General features: G+C 34.9%; 1 protein-coding gene across 5 annotated transcripts in view; it reads right to left on the bottom strand.

The window, feature by feature from the left end:
• Positions 1–339: 339 nt before the first annotated feature.
• The window catches only part of PRKG1 (protein kinase cGMP-dependent 1), a 1,140,935-nt gene continuing 1,120,336 nt past the window's right edge, over positions 340–20,938 (bottom strand). For 3 of the 5 annotated variants that reach the window (XM_019738600.3, XM_019738591.3, XM_074339437.2), the window contains 6 exons: positions 11,848–11,989; positions 10,438–10,601; positions 6,758–6,880; positions 6,605–6,667; positions 5,170–5,236; positions 340–1,700 (listed from right to left, as the gene is read on the bottom strand). In XM_019738600.3, the coding sequence (XP_019594159.1) occupies positions 1,602–1,700; positions 5,170–5,236; positions 6,605–6,667; positions 6,758–6,880; positions 10,438–10,601; positions 11,848–11,989 (658 nt within the window). In that variant the 3' untranslated portion in view covers positions 340–1,601. The remainder of the gene's footprint in view (positions 1,701–5,169; positions 5,237–6,604; positions 6,668–6,757; positions 6,881–10,437; positions 10,602–11,847; positions 11,990–20,938) is intronic. The other 2 variants (XM_019738608.3, XM_088791981.1) reach the window with 1 other exon arrangement.

The raw sequence follows: 20,938 nt of genomic DNA, 5'->3' as shown, positions 1-20,938 counted from the left end.
ACTTATGACAGCTAATAATAGTCAACGAGCCTGCCAACAAAGGACTCAGTTAAAATTGGTGATTCTTTTCCCCATGTGAAATGTAAATACATTTGATATTTGCAAATCTACCCTTTTCTAGGATTGTAATATTTGGTTCTTTTAGCTAAATTTTATTTTTAAGAAATTAGATTCCTGTTTTCCTCTCTACTTCCTTCCTACTTTCACATGCACATGGACTCATATCAGCTAACTCATGAAAAGGTAACCAGTACCTGGCCGAGTTCTTGTCTTGGTCCCCGACCACACATAAGTAAGATTTCTCATCTGGTAAATTAGTGAATCTCAATGATTTTGTGCTTTCTTTCTTTCTTTTCTTTTTTTTTATTATCTTTTTTTTTTTCTTTTTTGTTGGTTCAGGCCTAAGACAAGAAGCTAGTTCAAACAGGTTTTTAATCACCTTTCTCCCTCAACCCTAGACTATTGTATAAGTGAAATCTGACAGGAGTTTGGTTTGATAAATTTAGTGAAAATGCTCAAGTCTCTGGCTACACATGTAATGATTAGAATTTGTGTTGTCTGTTCAGACACTGACATTTACAGATGAAAGATATACATAGCACCTATATAGTTTTGTATTTTTATTTTTATATTTTTTTGGATGAATCTTAATCCCTCTCTATCCCACCCCACCTTGACCCTAAGGATTCATTTTTATAAAAGGGAATATTTTAAACCTCAGTTTGAGGGTGTGTTAGGTAATAAATAAAAACCAATCGGCTGCTAGTCACTTATTTCCAGGACCATCTTTAAGCACACAATTTAAAAAAATATGAAATGGTTGTGAATTGCTTTTTTCCACTCTGTCATGCCAATTTATCAAAAATAAACAAATACCATGCATGTTGTTTTTTTTTGTTTTTTTGTTTTTCCCAATCTTCTGTGAAAACGCATATATACCTGCTATGCGTTATGAATTTCAGAATTCATAGCAGTTGTGCTTTTTGCATATCAATTTTAAATCTGTCAGAAAGGAAAGGTAACATTCAGTCTCGTCATCAGCACTGCTGGGAAATGAAATCATGAAACTTCTAGCACTGGTTTGAACTGTGACCAACAGATGCATGGTCCTCTCTTGTACGGTATATACACCGGCCTGCGGTAATAGATCCTATGACCCTCACTCAAAGAAAGGGAAGAGCCCAGTTTTTGTACCATAGAAATCTATTGTACCCAATATATTATTTTTTTACCTTCTTGAGAATTCTAGTAAGGTACAGACTCTTTAACTAGATTGAAGAGTTTCTTGCAGTCTTTCAAACTATAGTCAGAGCAAAGCGAGATCACTGCAACAATAGAAAACATCTGTTTACTGGTGAAAGGCTTTGCTTCAGGACCACCATGTCAACTGCAATTTTTAGGTTCAAACAGAAAACGTGTAAAGAGTACTATTGTCATCTAAGCAATAAGTCCTAATGCCACTGGAGTTACTGGAGCAGCATCGATCAAAGGCATCATGGTGACCCCGAGCACTAATCTTCTCTCTTTCCCTCAGGTTTGCTGGCAGCTGTAGTTCAGAAAAAGCTGTCTTCAGCAAGGCAGAAGCAGGTAAGAGAAATACATTAGAAGTCTATGTCCCATCCTGAGTTGTCATCAGGTGGTGGTTCATCATTGTCCTCAGGGAAACTGTCAAAATTGCTTGTATCTGTGGGTGATGCAACCTAGAAATGAGAGAATGAGCAGTAAAAAGATGTCTGATTTTTTTTTTTTTTTTTTTTAGTAAAATTCCATGCTAGATTTTAACATAGCAATCTTCATTCATTCCCTAATCAATGACTATTTTTTGAGTGTCTACTAGGTAGCACGTTTTTGCTTTATTGTATGTGGTGGGTGACAGTGGTGACTAAAAATAGACATGGTTCTTGCCCTCATGGAGTTTATACTCTAGTAAGGAATAAATTGTGATTATAATTAGCTATAGACTTTTACAATTATTTGTTTTAAAGTTTGGTTAGTGTTTAAAAAAAAAATACTAGGTGCCATGAGAGTATAGGTGTGATCATGGAAAGCCTCTCTGAAAAAGTATTATTTTACACTAAGATTCAGTGAGTTCAATAGCAAGGGCATAGCACATGCAAAGGTCCTGAGGTGAGAGAGAGAGAGAGAGAGAGAGAGAGAGAGAGAGAGAGAGAGAGAGAGAGAGAGAGAGCTCCATGCTGTGACGTAACCCAAACAGACCAACAAGGCTGTTGCATAAGGGTAGGAGAATGAGAAATAAGCAAGAATCAGGTTATGTAGAGCCGTGTAGGCTATTGTAAGAATTTTGGGTATTTAGTCTAAGCATAAGAAAAGCCATTTCTAAACTGAAGCAAAACTCTTGCAAATTTACTGGTCAAAATCCAATGTGTAGAGCATCAATAAAAGCAATGAAGAAAACAACTTTAATTTTCCTTATATTCTATAATATTTAAAACCAACATTATATCCAATTTAATAGTACTATTACATAAAAAGGGACCCCTGATAAATTTAGGTTAGGATAATTTAGGCTTAATATTTACTCCTCTGAGATTCTCTTTCTACTCTTGTTCTAAAAATAAAACTTCATGAAAGCAATTAGCATCTGTAATTTGAAACATAGTAATGGCATTTTTGTTTTGTGGATAAACATAAACATTAGCACAAAAATAAATCTTAGAAGTGAGGAGAATGTGTCTGTATGAAGAACGTTCTTGAGTTAGCCCAGAAAAAGAAAGTATATAAATGAAAGGCTCTGTACCACAAAGCAGCCCTCTCACCCTTAGTTAAGATGTAGTATATTTTGTTAGGTGCAGTAGTGAATAAAAATATAAATGCAATGAATTGGTATTATTGATACTATTGATATTATTGATACTAATAGTATCAATTGATACTATTGATACTTAGTCCCCTTAGCGGACTGGCTATTTAAGTGCTATTTAAAAACAAAAAGATGTGTTAAGAGAGTTAAGAAAAAAATGTTTTCTTTTAGATCCTGATAAAAGGAAAAAAGAACACAGTTGTGCTGGGGAGTGCTTTAAAGTAATATGGGGGCAATATTTCATCTTTTTTATGGCTGAGTAGCATTCCATTGTATATATGTACCACCTCTTCTTTATCCAATCATCCATCCAAGGACACTTTGGTTGTTTCCATATCTTGACTATTGTGAATAATGTTGCAATGAACATAGGGGTGCGTATGTCTTTACAAATAAGTGTTTTCCAATTTTTGGGCTAGATACCCAGAAGAGCGGTGGCTGGGTCATATGATAGCTTTACTCTATTTTTTGAGTAAAATCCTTCATACTGATTTTCATAATGGCTTCACTAATTTACATCCCCACTAATACAACTGTTCCCTTTTCTTCACATCCTCTACAACACTTATTTCTTGTCATAATAGCCATTCTAACAGGTGTGAGGTGGTATCTTATTGTGGTTTTGATTTGAATTTCCCTTATAACTAGTGATGCTGAGCACCTTATCATGCATCCATTGGCTATCTGTATGTCTTCCTTGGAAAAGTGTCTATTCACATCCACTGCCCTTTTTTTAATTGGAATTTTTTTTTTTTTTAGCAGTTTGTTTGTTGAGTTGTATGAGTTATTTACATATGTAGAATATTAGCCCCTTATTGGAGGTCTTGTTTGAAAAATATCTTCACCCATTTGAATGGTTGCCTTTTTTGGTTGTTGTTGATGATTTCTTTTGCCATGAAGGAGCTTGTTAGCTTGATGTATTCTCATTCATTTACTGTTGTTTTTATTTTCCTTGCCTTTACAGTCAAGTTCACAAAATCCCTCTGAGACCAAGGTCCATAAGTTTAGTATCTATGTTTTCTTCTATGTATTTATGTTTCAGATGTTATATTCAAGTCTTAAATCTATTTTGAGTTAATTTTTGCGTATCATGTCAGATAGCAGTCTAATTTCATTTTACATGTAGCTATCCAATTTTCCCAGCACCATTTATTAAAGAGGCTTTCCTTTCTCCATTGTGTGTTTTGGGCTCCTTTGTCAAAAATCAGTTGGCTATATCTGTGTTTATTTGGATTTATTTCTGGGCTCTCATTTCTGTTCCATTGGTCTGTGTTTCTATTTTTCTGCTGATATACTCTTTTGATTATTATTGGTTTGTAGTACAGTTTGAAGTCGGGAAAAATAAAGTAATATGGGGCAAGTGAGGAGGAACTATGTGGGGGCAGAAATGAAACAATATTGGCCAGGAATTGATAGCTGTTGAAAATGTTTGCTGGACTGTTGACCAAAGCCATCCAGAAACCAGAGGGCCTGTTGGCCAGGCCAGACCCAACCAGAAACCAGAGGGCAAAGGAATACTTTCATGCATGATGTGTTTTGTTTTGTGGATAAACATAAACATTATATAAAGCATTTCCTGGCACAACTGTGTCTTTTATCCTTTTATCAGGATCTAAAGGAAAAAAAATTTTTTTTTTCTTAACTCTTTTAACACATCAAGTTTTTTGTTGTTGTTGTTTTGTTTTGTTTTTAAATTGCCAGTTTAATAGCCAGTTCACTAAGGGGACTAACAGGTTAGGCTCTTGGGGATGGAGCAAGGTAAAGAGTGAACTGGTATCATAAACAGAAAGTGAACAGCACCTTGTCTTAATTCTCCCAAGTATAATCATGTACACACTAAATTGTTAAGAACTTACTGTGTCTTATATACATACACAAATTTAAAATATATGTATTTCTAGTAATCATTCATGAATATGATTCATTAAAGTTTTTAATGTATTCTTTTTTTCTTGGGCAATGATTTATAAAGTCTATATATTATAGGAAGAAAAAAGAATGTGGTTGTTGGAGATTCATTATACACTTCTGTCTACATCAGTATATAGTTAACACTTACCATACTAAAAGTCAACTTTTATCCACAAATAAAAGAAACTTATATTAGAATGAATAGTTTAAAAAGGTAATGGTAAAATTCATATACAAAATACGTATACAATATACACCATCCCCTAACTAATCTGTTTTTAAGCATGGGTTTTAGATTGCATTATTTTAATGTCATACCTTCCCTATAGTTTATTTAATCTGATCATAGAATAAAACTTTAATAATAACAGGTGTTTGATGACTGACACAAACACTGTCCCGTGTGTCACACAATGCAAACTGGAAAGTCTACTTACACTTGGTATTATAGGAGGTGTCAAGGTGCCTTTTCTTAAGCCTTCCCAATTAAAGCCCTCAAACCATCTAGGAAAGGAAAAAACAAAAAGTAGAGAGTTAAAGTCATTTTATTTTAACTAAAACCTTCTCATCGTAACATATATAACGTTCATGACTGATGGAAAGCAGGGAGGCAAATATCTCCAATGTGACAAAAAGGTTTTCTATTGCTGATTTTTTTTCTGTTAGCTTATTTTGTGGAATGCATACTTAAAAAAATCTGTCAAAATTTTAAATACCAATTAGAAAGGACCTCCTTTTTATTCTAGTAATTTCAGTCATAATATCTGTATGACCTTTTTCCGACACTGTCATTATAACTTAATAAATGCCATAATATGCTTGGCCTTGTGCCATACAGGATATTTTATTTTAAGGAGGTAGATAAAATCAGAGCATAAAAAGTCAGGACAGAAAATTATCTTTCCAGCCTTGCCATTGATTCAGTAGGTAGTGTTAATAGTTTTCACATCACTGTATTGGTCTCTACATATCCCATTCCACCACCACCATCCATTTTTTTTCTACTTTAATATTAGGTTGGTGCAAAAGTAATTGTGTTTTTTGCAATTTTTAACCTTTAAACCGCAATTACTTTTGCATAAACTTAATACAATGGAGGTATTTTGTGTACAGCTTTTCTGTGAAAATGAGGACCAAAAAGCATGAAGGTTTTGTTGTCGTTATTGGTGTTTGGTTGTTTGTTTTGTTTTTGTCTTTGAAAGAGTTCACCATTAGCAAATGCTTACGTTAAATTCTTAGCAGGTTTTTCAGATATGCATAGGTATTTTGCTAAATAAGTTCCTCTGGTAGGGATGTGAACTTCCTGTGAATGTTACAGAAACTGACTAATAGAGACACATTAATTTGGTCTTAGTTTAGCCTTAGAACATCCAGATAATATGGATGGGTATGGTCTGATATTTAAGATGCCGCTATTGTTTAAAACAGAGATTGTACTCTGTACCTTTTCTTTTTTCTTTCTTTCTCATATCGTCTAATTAGGAAATGGATGGGAAAATATATTTTGGGTCTAGTCTAGGAAATGAGGCATGATATGGTGAAGCACTTTTGTTTTTAATATTCTGGTAGGGAACAGAATTAAAGTACACATTTCCTCTTTGTACTAGGGAGAAAAACATGCTAGTTATTGTGAGTTGGGAGAAAGGGACTTTGGGGAAGTGTTGTTTGGCATGTCACAGAGTCACATGTATCTAAATAAAGTCCCAGACATACACCCAGAAAGGCCTTTAATAAAAAGACTAACTAGTTTGCATTTCTCATTTGATGTTCCTATGAGCTAATTATATCAGTTATACAACTTCTAACTGAAAAAACAAGCTTGTCAGGTTTTCTGAACTCTCAAACTTAAAATTATAAGGAAAGAATACTTACTTGTGCTTTTGAATGTCTTTTACTCCGTTTTTCAAATTCCCTAATCTTTCTGATGGATTATCCCTACAAATGAAATAATAATTGATAAGGAATCTATTTTTTTTCCACATTATAAACCTTCTACACCACAAATAATGTGGTTGAAATGCTTACCTGCATAGTTTTTTAATTAAATTAGCAGCATTTTTGGCAATCTTCTTTGGAAATTCTATCATGTCGATCCCCCTCAATATGATGTTGTAGGTTTTCATAGGATCTGGGCCTGAGAAAGGTGGGCTGCAAGAATGAGAGGCATGAAAAGATATCTTACTTTTATTTTCTAAATAAGAAAACTTAAAACACTCCACAAGTGACATCAATATTTATTCGGGGCTTCTATTAGGAATGATAATGGAGTAAAACTTAATGAATAGCAAAACAGTGTGGCAACCTTTCCAAGTAAATCACTTAGCAAACTATTAATGGGTTAAGTTTGTCTGCTGTTCCCTCATTTCTTTTTATGGCAGATGCCTAACCCTCTTGCTGTCCTTGGTCATTCAAGATGACTCTTCTACTTTCTGGCCCTTTCTCATATGGTACTTACAATCTCACTGATTATACTTGTGAAGTCTGAAACTATTAGAATGGGCTACAAGAACATCAGTGATAGGACTCCATGTCATGGGAAGAGCCAGCTACAAACAATGAGCTGCTTAAAATAGAGAGTAGTAGATTTGCTTGTGTTGAGAACTGTGATGGTATCTGCCTTGAACTTTTGTCGTAATTTTCTGCCATAAGTACTTTTTACTTACTTTAATATGACATTAGCTAGTAATTACCTGTACATTTTAAATCACTTTTTAAAATGTATAAACATGCAATTCTATTTAATATTATCTTAGAATTTAAGAATTTCCTCTTTTATGATGTTCTGATTGAATATTCTCTTTACTCTCTTAACTTGACAATTTTAATTTTTACTTTAAAATTGAGCAAAAACCACATCTTAGATTTTTGTTGTCAATTTAATGTTTTCTAATTTACATTTTTGCTGTTGTATTTGTTTATTTTAGACAACAAAAATCATTTAGTCAAGGTGACTTTTGTGTTTTTAATAAGCACTGCATATTCAGTCTAAGATATTCACGCAATATACAAAACATACAAAATTACTTAGAAGAAAGTAACAATCATTCAACACCCAAAAATATTAATAGTAATTAACACTGTTAAATATAATTTTACACATTTCTCTATGTAGATGGAGAGACATAGGATTATACTACACATGCTTTTTAAAATAAAAATGTATTCAATTTAATTTTGTTTTAAATTACTCTGAGGAGTATTATAAAAATGAAAAAAAAAGCTAAATTTCAAATATGTGCTTCTTCACCAACAATATTAATTTCTAAAGAATTAAGAAAACATTTTTTAACTTTTAATTTTCAGTTTTTTGTAATGACATAACTCAAAAAAATATTACTTATGATTTCTAATTATGAATGATGAAAAATAGGTATTCCTATAGATATTCCAATCTTCTCTCTCTCACCTTAACTTTTGTTGATTTTAACATTATTTTAAGATTTCCAAAGATTATAACATTTTCATTTTGTTCAATAACCAAAATTAAATTAATCTAAGTACTAATTAATCAGCAAATATATTCTCACATTCAGTATGTTGTCTTTTTGTTTTGTTGATGGTTCCCCTCACTGTGCAGAAGCTGTATAGTTTGATGAAGTCCCATTTGTTTATTTACTTTTGTTTCCCGTGCTTGAGGTGATATACTCAAAAAAATATTACTCAGACTGATGTCACATAATTACTACCAATGTTTTCTTCTAGAAGTTTTATGGTTTCAAGCCTTAAACTTAAGTCTTTAATACATTATGAGTTTACTTTTGTATATGTTGTAAGAACGTGGTCCAGTTTTATTTTTTTTTCATGTATCTGTATAGTTTTCCCATCATCCTTTGCTGAACAGATTGTCATTTCTCCATAGTATATTTTTATCTCCTTTGTCATAAATTAGTTGACCGTATAAGCAAGGATTTTCTTTCTGGGCTTTCTTTATTCTGTTTTGATAGGGATTGCATTGACTCTCTAGATTGCTTTGGATAGCATGGTCATTTTAATGATACTAAGCTTTCCAATCCATGGGCATGGTATATCCTTCCATTTATTTGTGTCTACCTCAGTTTCTTTTTTAAATGTCTTACAGGTTTCCTAGTACAGGTCTTTCACCTTCTTGGTTAAATTTATTCCTAGGCATTTTATTCTTTTGAATGCAATTATTAATGGGAATAAGTGATTGTAGAAAAAATTTCAATGCATAAGGAGAAATAGAAATTACCATTGTTAACATTTTAGTCTAGTTACTTATGGTCAGTATTTTAATTCTTAGGCAATACTGAGTTTTCTTCCATTCACTATATGATTTGTTTTTATAGCAATTCAAAAAAACACCAGAAAGATTATCTAGCTGTCTATCCACCTATCCACATATATGCATGTATGTCAAATTCAACCTTCTGTATTGTCCAAATCTTTCATATCTTTACATGTCTACTTACTTAATTTGTCATCTATTTAAAACTGTTTGCCTTTCTGTGTAGAAGGTAAATATTGACCTGAATTGGGTTAGGTCACAGAAAATTTATTTGAAGTCAACATAGAAGCTTCAAGAGTAATAATGTAAAATATCTACAAATAAAAGTAAAAGCACAGTTTAACTATCCCTGGCAATGGTAGGAGTAGCCGTTAGCATTTATGGGGTGCTTCATATATTCACTGAATCCTCATAAAGAACAAATAGGCTAAAGGTCCCAAGTCTTCCTTTTATTTTTATATCCGACTTCATGCTTATCCTTTTAATTCCACAGCCTTTACTCTGTTCTAGGCTCTCAGCTTCCTAGAGCTAAATTATTGAAATGATGTCCAAACTAGCCTCCCCACCCATCTTCCAATTTTCCCTACACATTTCTGCTAGCTATTTTTCCTTAAATGCCACAACACATGTCACCCTTTGTCAGAAAACACTCAGTGATGCTCTCTTTGGATGGAGTCCAAACACTAAAGTGCAGCAATCATGATCCTTGAAAGGTGACTAATTGATTTCCCATCATTTTGTAACATGGACCTTCTTCATGTCTTTGCCCACTACTGCCCCTCTATTTAAACTATATCTCTCTGCTGACAATGCTTTTTCCCTTGCTTGCTCTCTGCATGCTTCCTGTAGGGCCCTGCTTCTAAAGCCACCCTGGACAAACCTAGCCTTCTTCTGAACTCTGTAGGTCATAATGACCCTACTCTAATTGTCCTGAGTGCATAATTTGGTGTATATTTGTTTTACTTGTCCTTGAAAAGTTTAGTTTGTTTTGTATATGGTAATATCCACAGTATTTTTTTAATTTGTTGATGACTATAATATCATTACATAAAAGACCTGAAAAGCATTCAAATTTCATTTGGATATAACAATTTCTAACAGTTCCTTTTATATATATATGCATATATATAAATAGTTGACCCTAGATATTTTTATATGACTATCATCTCTCTTACTTTATTGCTGGCTCAATGACTACGCACAGACATCTCATGGAAAGACACCAGATCATTCCACATTCACATATGTATAAAGAATTAGCAATAATGAGACCAAAAGTTGATGTTGAGTGTGTTGCTCTTATCTGACTCATTTTAGACTTTTGCATAACTAATTGAAGTGTGGTAACAAGACATGGTGACATGTACATTAATACGGTCTAATCAGAGTGACAAAGGCAGGAGTGTGTGGCTGTTTTGTTGGCCTATTTTCATGGGCCGTTCTCTATCAACGTCCATACCTGCCAGTCAGAAGTTCATACATTAGGATTCCCAGTGACCAATAGTCAGCTGAAATGTCATGGCCTTTGTTCAGGATGATCTCTGGGGCTACATACTCTGGAGTCCCACAAAAAGTCCATGTTTTCTTTCCAAATCCTATTTTCTTTGCAAAGCCAAAATCAACCTTACAAAGAGAGAAAAATAAGATATTTCAAGCCACTTACGATTAAGCTTAAAAGCATAAGTTATTCTGCTGAGGTACACTATGATAATAAGAAAATAAAAACAGATGTAATGTTAGTTGTTATAGTCCTGTCTTCTAAAAGGAGTCATCTATATTTCAAACAAACAAAGCCTCCCTGATCAAACTTGGTTATAATGGGAAAAGTTGAAACCTAAGCAGAGGATGAAATTCACATCATTAAAAAATAAAGGCAAACCTTTCTTTCTGGAAACACTCCATTTTTCCTTCTTTTAGGCCAATGAAGGTTGGGACATATAAAATAATCTCTCCTTGGCTCAAAAGTTACAAAAGACCAGTTGGACCAACTTGACATATTTTTCAGAATATATATGATTTCTGCTAGATTTAAGAAAGTTGACAATTCTTTTAGTATTAATTGAGAAGCCACTTTACTGCTGAAGGAGCTAAGTAACAAATTATGGGACCAATAACTCTGCTTCTGATAAACACAGAGAAAATGGAAATGTTTCCTTTGTTTTTATAGAAACCTTTTGAAGAAGGAGGCTCAAATGCAGAAAATCTATTTTTCTAAAACAATTTGGTGGAGAATATAAATAATGAATCGCCATTTATTTGATTTCTTTGAAAAACCACATGCTGAATAAATATTCTAAATATTTAAAAATTGAGTCAGGCACTGACAGATTCAAAGCCCACAAAAGGTCTGCATTTTAACACAAGAGAACGTTCTACAGTGAATCTTTAGAGCCCTTGAACAAATTTTAAAAATTACTACTACTACTACTACTACTACTACTACTACTACTAACATGATCTGGATAACGTTACCTGCAAAGCCCATTTTTCTCCATTTGCATTATTCTCAAATATAAAATATTAAAATGATTTATGGTTTCCCATAATGTAAATACCCATTCCCTTTGTATGGCAGGAAACCAGCTAGAAAAAGAACTACGAAGCTCTTCTAGGACTTACGAACGCATGCCAGAAAGCATGAGTGCACTGAAGTATGTTTTGCCAGGATATTATTAATTCATACCTAGCCAATTTAATTTCTCATAACTTTTGCATAACTTGAAAGAATAGTTAGTTGAAAATAGTAACACTAAAACCTGCTTTTAGGAAAAGTTATAATATGTAAAAAGGAACATAAGATTTTAATGTTAGCATATAAACACAGTTTCATAAACCCATAGGGCAGAAATCATGTGTGAAACACACTGACCAGTTTGGCATAACCTCGGTGATCTAGGATGAGATTTTCTGGCTTGAGGTCCCTGTAAATGATTCCTTTGGAATGCAGATAGGCAAAAGCTTCTACCACACATGCTGTGTAAAATCTGGTTGTAGAATCTTCAAATGAACCTCTGAGATACAAAACATGGAATAAAAAATATATAAGAAGATAGCTTCTCAAATAAGGTTTTATTTCTTCTTTCACTATATTTCTGTACCAAAATTTGACCCCAGACACCAATATCCTACTGGACAAATGTCATATGAAAACCCCATTGCACTGGGTTTTCAAAAGCATTTGAGGATTAAGTCAAGGAATTCTTTGCCCTTATGAATAAGATAGTTCAACCTAACTTCCTGAAAACACTGAAGAGTTCAATGACACACCGTGTTTTGTGTACTTGGTGACTTCCTCTAAACAGCTCACTACAATCTACAAAGGCATATATACAGCGGTGGGCAGAAGAGAGATGAATCCTATTTTGGAGCTTGTCTATAGAGGGGTGTTTTTTAAAGGCGAGTTTATGGGTTTAGTCATATTTATTCTTAGAGGGCCTGTTGTTGAATCTTTATAAATAATATAGATATGGTTCATGTGAATGTGATTAAAAGTTAATGTTTCAAAGGGCCACTTTGGAAATAAGCTGTGATGCTACAATTATATCAAAATCAAAGTATTCTGTTTTTGAAACGTCTGTCAGCAAGACAAACAAAATGCATTTCCTACACCGCTGCCTTCTTATTAGAAAGAAAAGATGAAGCTCAAAGATAATTAGAAGGAAAAAGATAATTGGATGGGAAAGTTTATTAGTAAACTTAATTACGATGTTTAACAGGAAAGCTCTCTCTCTTTGTGTCTCTATCTGTCTGGCTCTCTCGTGTATCTGTTTAATGAAATAATAATAAAAGAAAAAAACCGTAGCATCCAAGGTTAACTGCTTGGTTCTAGGCCAGACCCTTTATACTTAAAAAACAAACAAAATTTTTTTTTCATGGAAATCCTTAAAAAATAAACTACTTTTTTTTCCTCTTTTTCCCCATTAGTAAATACAATTTAATCATTTCATAATAATCTAAGAATGATAGTGTGATCATAAGCTTTTTAGGTGGCTAAGATGTAACATGAGAAAAGCATTCAGGTGGTTTTAGGTAGGATACAACAAAGGGTGGCCCCAGAATTTGCTTTCATGAGAACGACTGATAATCAGTTTGCATTCGGTGACATTTGCTTCTTTTTCAATACTGAGGAGTAAAATCAGACAAACTGAGAAGTGGAATATGGCTGCTATTTTACAAAATTAATAAGTAAATCCTAGGCTAAATCAGCGACCTTTCAGGTCACTTTTTTAAAGAAATAGATAGTGTCTTCCAGAAAGGTATAGCCTTCATTTCAACTACTAATGCCCCCTGAGTTGTCACTGAAATAATTAGTTCTTCTCCCCAAAAATACCTTTCTTTTATACAATTTAAGGCATGATGAGATCTCTTCTTCTAGATATAAGACTCTTAGCTGTAATGACTAAGATTCTAGTATCTCTCTTAAACAATATTTCAATGGAACAACTGTAAATTATAAGGACAAGAAAAAGTTGCTTTGAGAAGACTTGCGTCTGTATTAGGAAATGAAGGATACCCTTTATGCTACAATTATCTTCCGACATGGAACTAACTTTGCAGAGCTCAGGCTATATAGTATTATGTAGTAGGGAAGGGATTAGGATTAGAGTAGAGTACCTTTAAGGTCCTTTCTTCTTTGCCCTTAATTATGTTTGTCTATTGAGAGCAGTATATTTCTTTCAATGGGAGAGATTATTTGCCTTAAATAGTAAGTATCTGTAATAAATCATTATAGATCTATATAGATCTAAAATATAAACATCTATTATAATAAAAAATATATCCTTAACATAGAATTTTAACTACCTGAATGTAGTATGACTTCAGTCCTCCTCCATGGAGGGCATTGCAAAGCAGAAGCAAAGCCCAAGCAAAACCAAACAGTACATGGAATACAGCCTTGCCTTATTTCACATTGCATGTCTTATTTTTTATAAGGAAATCAATTACTTCCTTGTATCAGGACTGTCTAATTATAATTTGGGTGGGTCTTTTTGAAAGCTTACAAACTCTTAATTATTACTAGAAAAGATAATTTCTGCACTTGTGACTTTGGGCAATACATCTCCATTTCCCTCAATATTCAGTTGTTAATGGAACAACTGCTTTGTTAATAAACATTTATGTGAGAGGTCAATTTCTCATGAAATCTCTGCTGAATGGTATCCATACGTATATTCTGAATAAACTGATCATTAGCAGCAAGATGAAAAAATTCTTAATACAACTCAAATTCATCAAAGGAGGCTATAGATTAGGAATATGGACTCTGAAGCAAGAGTCCTTGGCTCAAATCTGGGTTCCATTTACTGTGCAACTAACTATATCTCTCTGGGTCTTCTGTGCAAAATTATGTTAATTAGAAACGTTCTCATTGGGTGGTCATGAGCATACAAGAACTGATGCATGTATTTAGATGAGTACCTGGAACACAACTGGTACTTAATAAATAGTAGCCATTATAATTGAGCATCAAAAACGTCTTCTTTAGCTACTGTGTCTTAATTCAGGAAAAATGACAGATATAGGACAGATCTGAAGTTTTTGGGAATGGCAGTGGGGAGAAGGGAATTTACAATACTAATAATCACTGTTATTGAAGTATTTGCTACTTCTCACTCCCAAGACTAACCTCTGCGAGTCATCTCTGCAGTCTTCTGCTAATCTCTGTTTCTTTTACTTTCTCCATGCTTCTTACAAATGCATGGGCAAAAATTGTCCTTTTATTGCCTGCCAACAAAAAACCCTCCTTTTTCCACCAGGAAGTGAACAAACCACAAATCATATATCTTTGGGTCTTCAGTTCTTGACAGCCCTGTTTATTTGTTCCAAGGTTTTTCTGGTTCTGAGCCATTTGGGAATTTGAAGGGTTATAGAAAGCTGGTTTCCTTTCCTTCAACAGATCTATATAAATATATTTGTAAATGATTAAAAAAATTAAACAGAAAGCTTGTCTCAAATCTGTTTCTGTGTTATGTGACAAATCACTACTAATTAGGAACATAAAATGTATACCAGCAACACAGTTTCATTATGAAACATTTGATGTAGGTAATTTCAGGATTTTAAAATACTCTTTTAGAAAGCAACACAATGCATAGCATTAGGATGACTCAAAATGAAAAATTACTATCAGAATTGTAAATGACAATGTAAATTTGATCTAAAATATAAATGAAAGCTTGTTTTATCAACAGTTAAAAAGTTGCTTAAAGAAATAAATCACTGCCCCATGTAGCTCTTCAAAATAATAAATTATGCCCTGACAGTTGTGTTATTTTATTTTAAACAAGTAAGGGATAGGGCCTTATGCCTTTTTTGGGGAATGAGTAGTTGTTTTAGCTAGGTGGCAGTATATAACAGCAATTTGACTGAAAGAATTAAAGGAAAGAATTATGTATACTTATTGATAGACTCAAATTAAAATTTAATCACAATGCTTAATCCACTTGTCATAACTGAGTCCTGAAATGGCAGAATGTAGCAAACTATCTCTTACCAAAAGATCAGTTCCATCTTTTCATTGACTATTAACAATAATCATTAATGAATGTATAAACATAAAGTGTCTTACAACCTGTGCAGGTTTCTTTTCAATTGTAAAGTTCAACTGGAAGGCTAAATTGTTATGAAAATGGGTTCATTTTCTTGAAATAATTTTATCTTTTATTAGATTATCTAATATGGAATTTAAACAATCACCCACTGAAGGACTTCTGGTAAAGATGGCAAAGTAGGTAAATGCTGTGCTCTCCTCTACCCATGATCACATAAAAATTAAAATCATATAGAAAAACCATCATTGAGAACTACCAAAAGATAAGCTGAACAGAAGTCCTATAACTAAGGATATAAAGGAGCAGCAACAATGAGACTTGTAGGAAGGATGGAGATGCCAAATGGGCTATTCCCACACCCACGTCTTGCAATTAAGAATTGGGAAAGATATCTTGGCTGCAGAGGATCCCCCATAGGAGTGAGGGTTCACTGCCCCACATCTGGCTCCCCATACTGGGCACCAGTGCTGGGAAGAGGAGTCCCTATACATCTGTCTGTGAAAACAAGCAGGGAATTGCCTGTGAGTATTATGAAGGGCTGCTTGAGTCCCAGATATTCCTCTTGAGGGACCACACACAGATTCTTTCACTCATAGACTCACTCATTCTGGTACCCAGTGCAGAAGTGGCAGCTCGAAGAGCACCAGGGGCATATGGGAAGAAACTGAATTGACTGACTTCAGGGCTGGAGGGGCAGCTTTCTCTGGGAACAGAAGCATTGGCAGGAGCCATTGCTCCCTAAACCCAGTTAATAGGCACAGGGAGTTTAAATTCTGAGCTCTCCATTAACCTGGCAATGACTGCTTGCCCACTCTGGTGACTCCCTGAGACCCAACCCAACTTACATGCCAGGACCGAGCATCTTCCAGAGGCTTTTCCACAGGCCTGCCTCAGCTCACACTGTGGACTTTGCTAAAACTTCTCAAATGTCCACAAACCCCAAACAAGCAGCTTTTTGCCTTGATGTGCCATGTACCTCTTACTAAGCAGCCCCAAGCCTGGCAGTAGCTGTGACCCGTCTCAACATGCATTGCAACTCTCATCATGGGTCCCTAGCCTGGCATACACCGTGGCTCATGTAGGCCTGAAACATAGCTTCAACTAAGTGGCCACAAACCTAGCAGAAGCAGCAGCTGGCCTCAGCTCACATCGTGGTACCCACAAAAGGGTCCCAAGCCTCACACTAGTATAGTCAGTCTCTTACAGTATAACCCTTCCCAAGTGCCTCCAAGTGTAGCACAATTGGCAACCAACCACAGATCATTTTGTAGTCCCACTCGGTTGGCCCCAAGTCAGACAAAAATGACAGATGACCTTGGCCCGCACTAGATCCCCACCTAGCCAGCTCCACAAATGACAGACCCAAAAGGTGTAGTTGGCTGGCACCAGAGCCCCATTAAAGCAACTCATGCTCTGTTGAGTCAGCCCCCACGAAACAGTTTGTCCACTATAGTCATGGCCAGCCCTCACAGCCAGTCAGCCTAAGGGTCAGTCCCACCGACTGATGTACCAAGAGTAACACAGGCTCAACTACAATAGAAAGGCATACACAACCCACACAAGTGACACTCAGTTCAGGTGAATAGAGAGACCATGACGCTCGGACTTACTTGATACCTACTACATAAAGCCACTGTGCCAAGAATGGGAGACACAGCACAACTAACTTATACATAGAAACAAACACAGGGAGTCAGCCAATATGAGGAGACAAAGAACAGGATAAATGAAAGAACAGGATAAAACTCCACAAAAAGAACTAAACAAAATTGAGACAAGCAATCTACCAGATACAGAGTTCAAGATTCTGGTGATAAGGATGTTCAATGAACTTAAGGGGAAGAATAGATGAACTCAGGGAGAACTTCAACAGAGTGATAGAAACTATACAATAGAACCAGTCAGAAATGAAGAAAACAATAACTGAACGAAATAATATGTTAGAGGGAATCAATAACAGATTAAATGAAGACAAGGCAGAAAACACCTAATCAGAATAGCAAAAGGAAAAAAATAAAATAAAAATGAGGATAATTCAATGGACTCCTGGGACCAAGCATAATAACATCTGCATCACTGGGATACCAGAAGTAGAAGAAAGAGAGGGCAAGGGATTGAAAACCTCCTTGAAGTAATAATGACTGAAAAGTTCCCTAACCTGACTAAGGAAATAGACATACAAGTCCAAGAAGCAGAGAGAGTCCCAAATAAGAGGAACATAAACAGGCCCACATCAAGACGCATCATAATTAAAATGGCAAAGGTTAAAGAGAAAGAAAAAAATATTAAAAGTGAAAAACAAACAAACACCACCACCAAAACAGTTATGTATAAGGGGGCTCCCATATGACAGTCAGCTGATTTCTCCACAGAAACGTTGCAGGCCAGAAGGGAGTAGGACAAAATACTCAAAGTGATGAAAAGCAAGGACCTACAACCAAGATTACCCTACCCATCAAAGCTGTCCTTTAGAATTAAAAAGAAATAAAGAGTTTCCCAGACAAGAAAAAAAGTAAAAGTTAATCATCACTAAACCAGTATCACAAGAAATGTTAAAGGAACATCTTTTAAGGAGAAAAGAAAAAAAGCTAAAATATGAATAAGAAAATATAGGAAAAAAAAGAAAATCTCATCGATAAAGCTAACCAGTAAAAGCAGTGGATCAACCAACTATAAAAACAGTACAAAGGTTAAAAGATAAAAGTAGGAAAATTATGTATAATTGCAACAATAAATTAAGGGATACACAAACACACACAAAAGAAGTAAAAAATAATGTCAAAAACATCAACTTGGATTGGGTGACTAAAAATGGTACTATTTTAGAATATATTTGAACTTAAGCAACCATAAACTTAAAATGGACTGCTATCAACATAGCTGGGGCGGGGTGAGCGGCCGGCCCGGTGGCTCAGGCGGTTAGAGCTCCATGCTCTTAACTCCGAAGGCTGCCAGTTCGAGTCCCATATGGGCCAGTGGGCTCTCAACCACAAGGTTGCCGGTTCAACTCCTCGAGTCCCGCAAGGGATGGTGGGCTCTGCCCCCTGAAACTAAGGTTGAACACAACACCTTGAGCTTGAGCTGCCTCCCGGATGGCTCAGCTGGTTGGAGCATGGGCTCTCAACCACAAGGTTGCCAGTTCAATTCCTCGACTCCCGCAAGGGATGGTGGGCAGCGCCCCCGCAACTAAAATTGAACACAGCACCTTGAGCTGAGCTCCCACATGGCTCAGTTAGTTGGAGCGCTTCCTCTCAACCACAAGGTTGGCGACTGCAACTAGCAACGGCAACTGGACCTGGAGCTGAGCTGTGCCCTTCACAACTAAAGCTGAAAGAACAACAACTTGAAACTGAACAGCACCCTCCACAACTGAGATTGAAAGGACAACAAGTTGACTTGGAAAATAGGCCTGGAAGTACACATTGTTCCCCAATAAAGTCCTGTTCCCCTTCCCCAATAACATCTTTAAAAAACAAAACAAAACAAAACAAAATAAAAAAACATAGCTTGGTATATATGAAGCACATGGTAACCACAAACCAAAAATCTATAAGAGACATACAAGAAATACAGAAAAAGGAATCCAAACCTAACACTATAGAAAGCCATGGACATACAAGAGAAGAGAGCAAGACAATAAGGAAGGTACAGAGAAGAACCACAAAAACAACCAGAAAACAATAAAATGGCAATAACTACATACCTATCAATAGACAATTTATACAGACAACCCAAAGGTTTTCACCAAAATAACATTGAAACCAATAGACAAATTCAGTAAAGTAGTAGGGTATAAAGTAAATATTGAGAAGTTTATTGCATTTTTATATATCAATAACAAACTATTAAAAAGAGAAAGTAAGAAAATATCCCATTTACAATTGCATCAAATATAATAAAATATCTAGGAATAAATTTACCAAGGAGATAAAAGATCTGTACTCTGAAAACTATAAGACATTGAAGAAAGAAACTGAAGAAAGAAGATACAAATAAATGGAAGGCTGTACCGAGTTCATGGATAGGAAGAATTAACATTGTTAAAATGTCCATACTACTCAAAGCAATCTCTATATTCAATGCAATCCCTATCAAAATATGAATGGCATTTTTCATAGAACTATAACAAATCATCCTAAAATGTATATGGAGCCACAAAAAGATCTTGAATAGCCAAAGCAATCTTGAGAAAGAAGAACAAATTTGGAGGTATCACACTCCCTAATTTCAAACTAAAAGGCCATAGTAACCAAAACAGCATGCTACTGGAATAAAAACAAACATATAGATTAATGGAACAGAATAAAGTGCCCAGAAACAAATACACACCTATGTGGTCCATTGCTCTATGACAAAGGAGGCAAAAATATGCAATGGGGTCAAGACAAAGACAGTCTCTTCAATAAATGATGTTGGGAAATTTGGACATATATTTGCAAAATAATGAAACTAGACCACTTTCCTACACCATATACAAGAATAAACACAAAATAGATTAAAAAGTTAAATGTAAGACCCAAAATCATACAACTCTTGAAGAAAACATAGGCAATAAATTCTTTGACATTACTCTTAGCAACATTTTTTTGGATATGCCTCCACAGGCAAGGGAAACAAGAAAAAATAAAGAAATGGAAATACATCAACTAAAAAGATTTTCACAGTGAAGGAAACCATCAACAAAATGAAAAGACAACCTACTGAATGGGAGAAGATATTCTCCAATGATACATCTGATAAAGGGTTAATATCCAAAATATATGAAGAACTTATACAAGTACACACACACACTCACACACACATACACACACACACACACACCCTATTAAAGAATGGGTAGAGGACCGAAACAGACATTTCTCCAAAGAGAACACATACAGATTGCCAATAGACATATATAAAGATGCTCAATGTCACTAATCATCAGAGAAATGCATATTAAAACCACAATGAGATATCACCTCACACCTGTCAGAATAGCTTTCATCAATAAATCAAGAAACAACAAGCGTTGAAGAGGATGTGGAGAAAATGCAATCCTTGTGTGTTGTTGGGATTGCAAATTAGTGCAGCCACTATGGAAAACAGTATGGAGGTTCCTCAAAAAATTAAAAATATATCTACCATATGACCCAGCAACCCCAATTCTGGTTATTTATCTGAAGAAATCCAAAACACTAATTCAAAAAGTAATAATCATCTCTATTTCCTGCAGCACTATTTACAACAGCCAAGATATGGAAGCAACCTAAGTGTCCATCACTAGACGATTGGACAAAGAAGATATGGTACATATATACAATGGAATATTACTTGGCCATAAAAAAGAATTAAATCTTACCATTTTTACAACACGGAGGGACCTAGAGGGTATTATTCTCAGTGAAATAAGCCAGACTAAGAAAG

This window comes from Rhinolophus sinicus, chromosome 15, assembly GCF_057876585.1.
Source record: "Rhinolophus sinicus isolate RSI-liver-muscle chromosome 15, RSI-T2T, whole genome shotgun sequence".
NCBI lineage: Eukaryota > Metazoa > Chordata > Mammalia > Chiroptera > Rhinolophidae > Rhinolophus > Rhinolophus sinicus.
The sequence above is the reverse complement of the archived record's forward strand: the minus strand, read 5'-3'. Positions and strand labels throughout refer to the sequence as shown.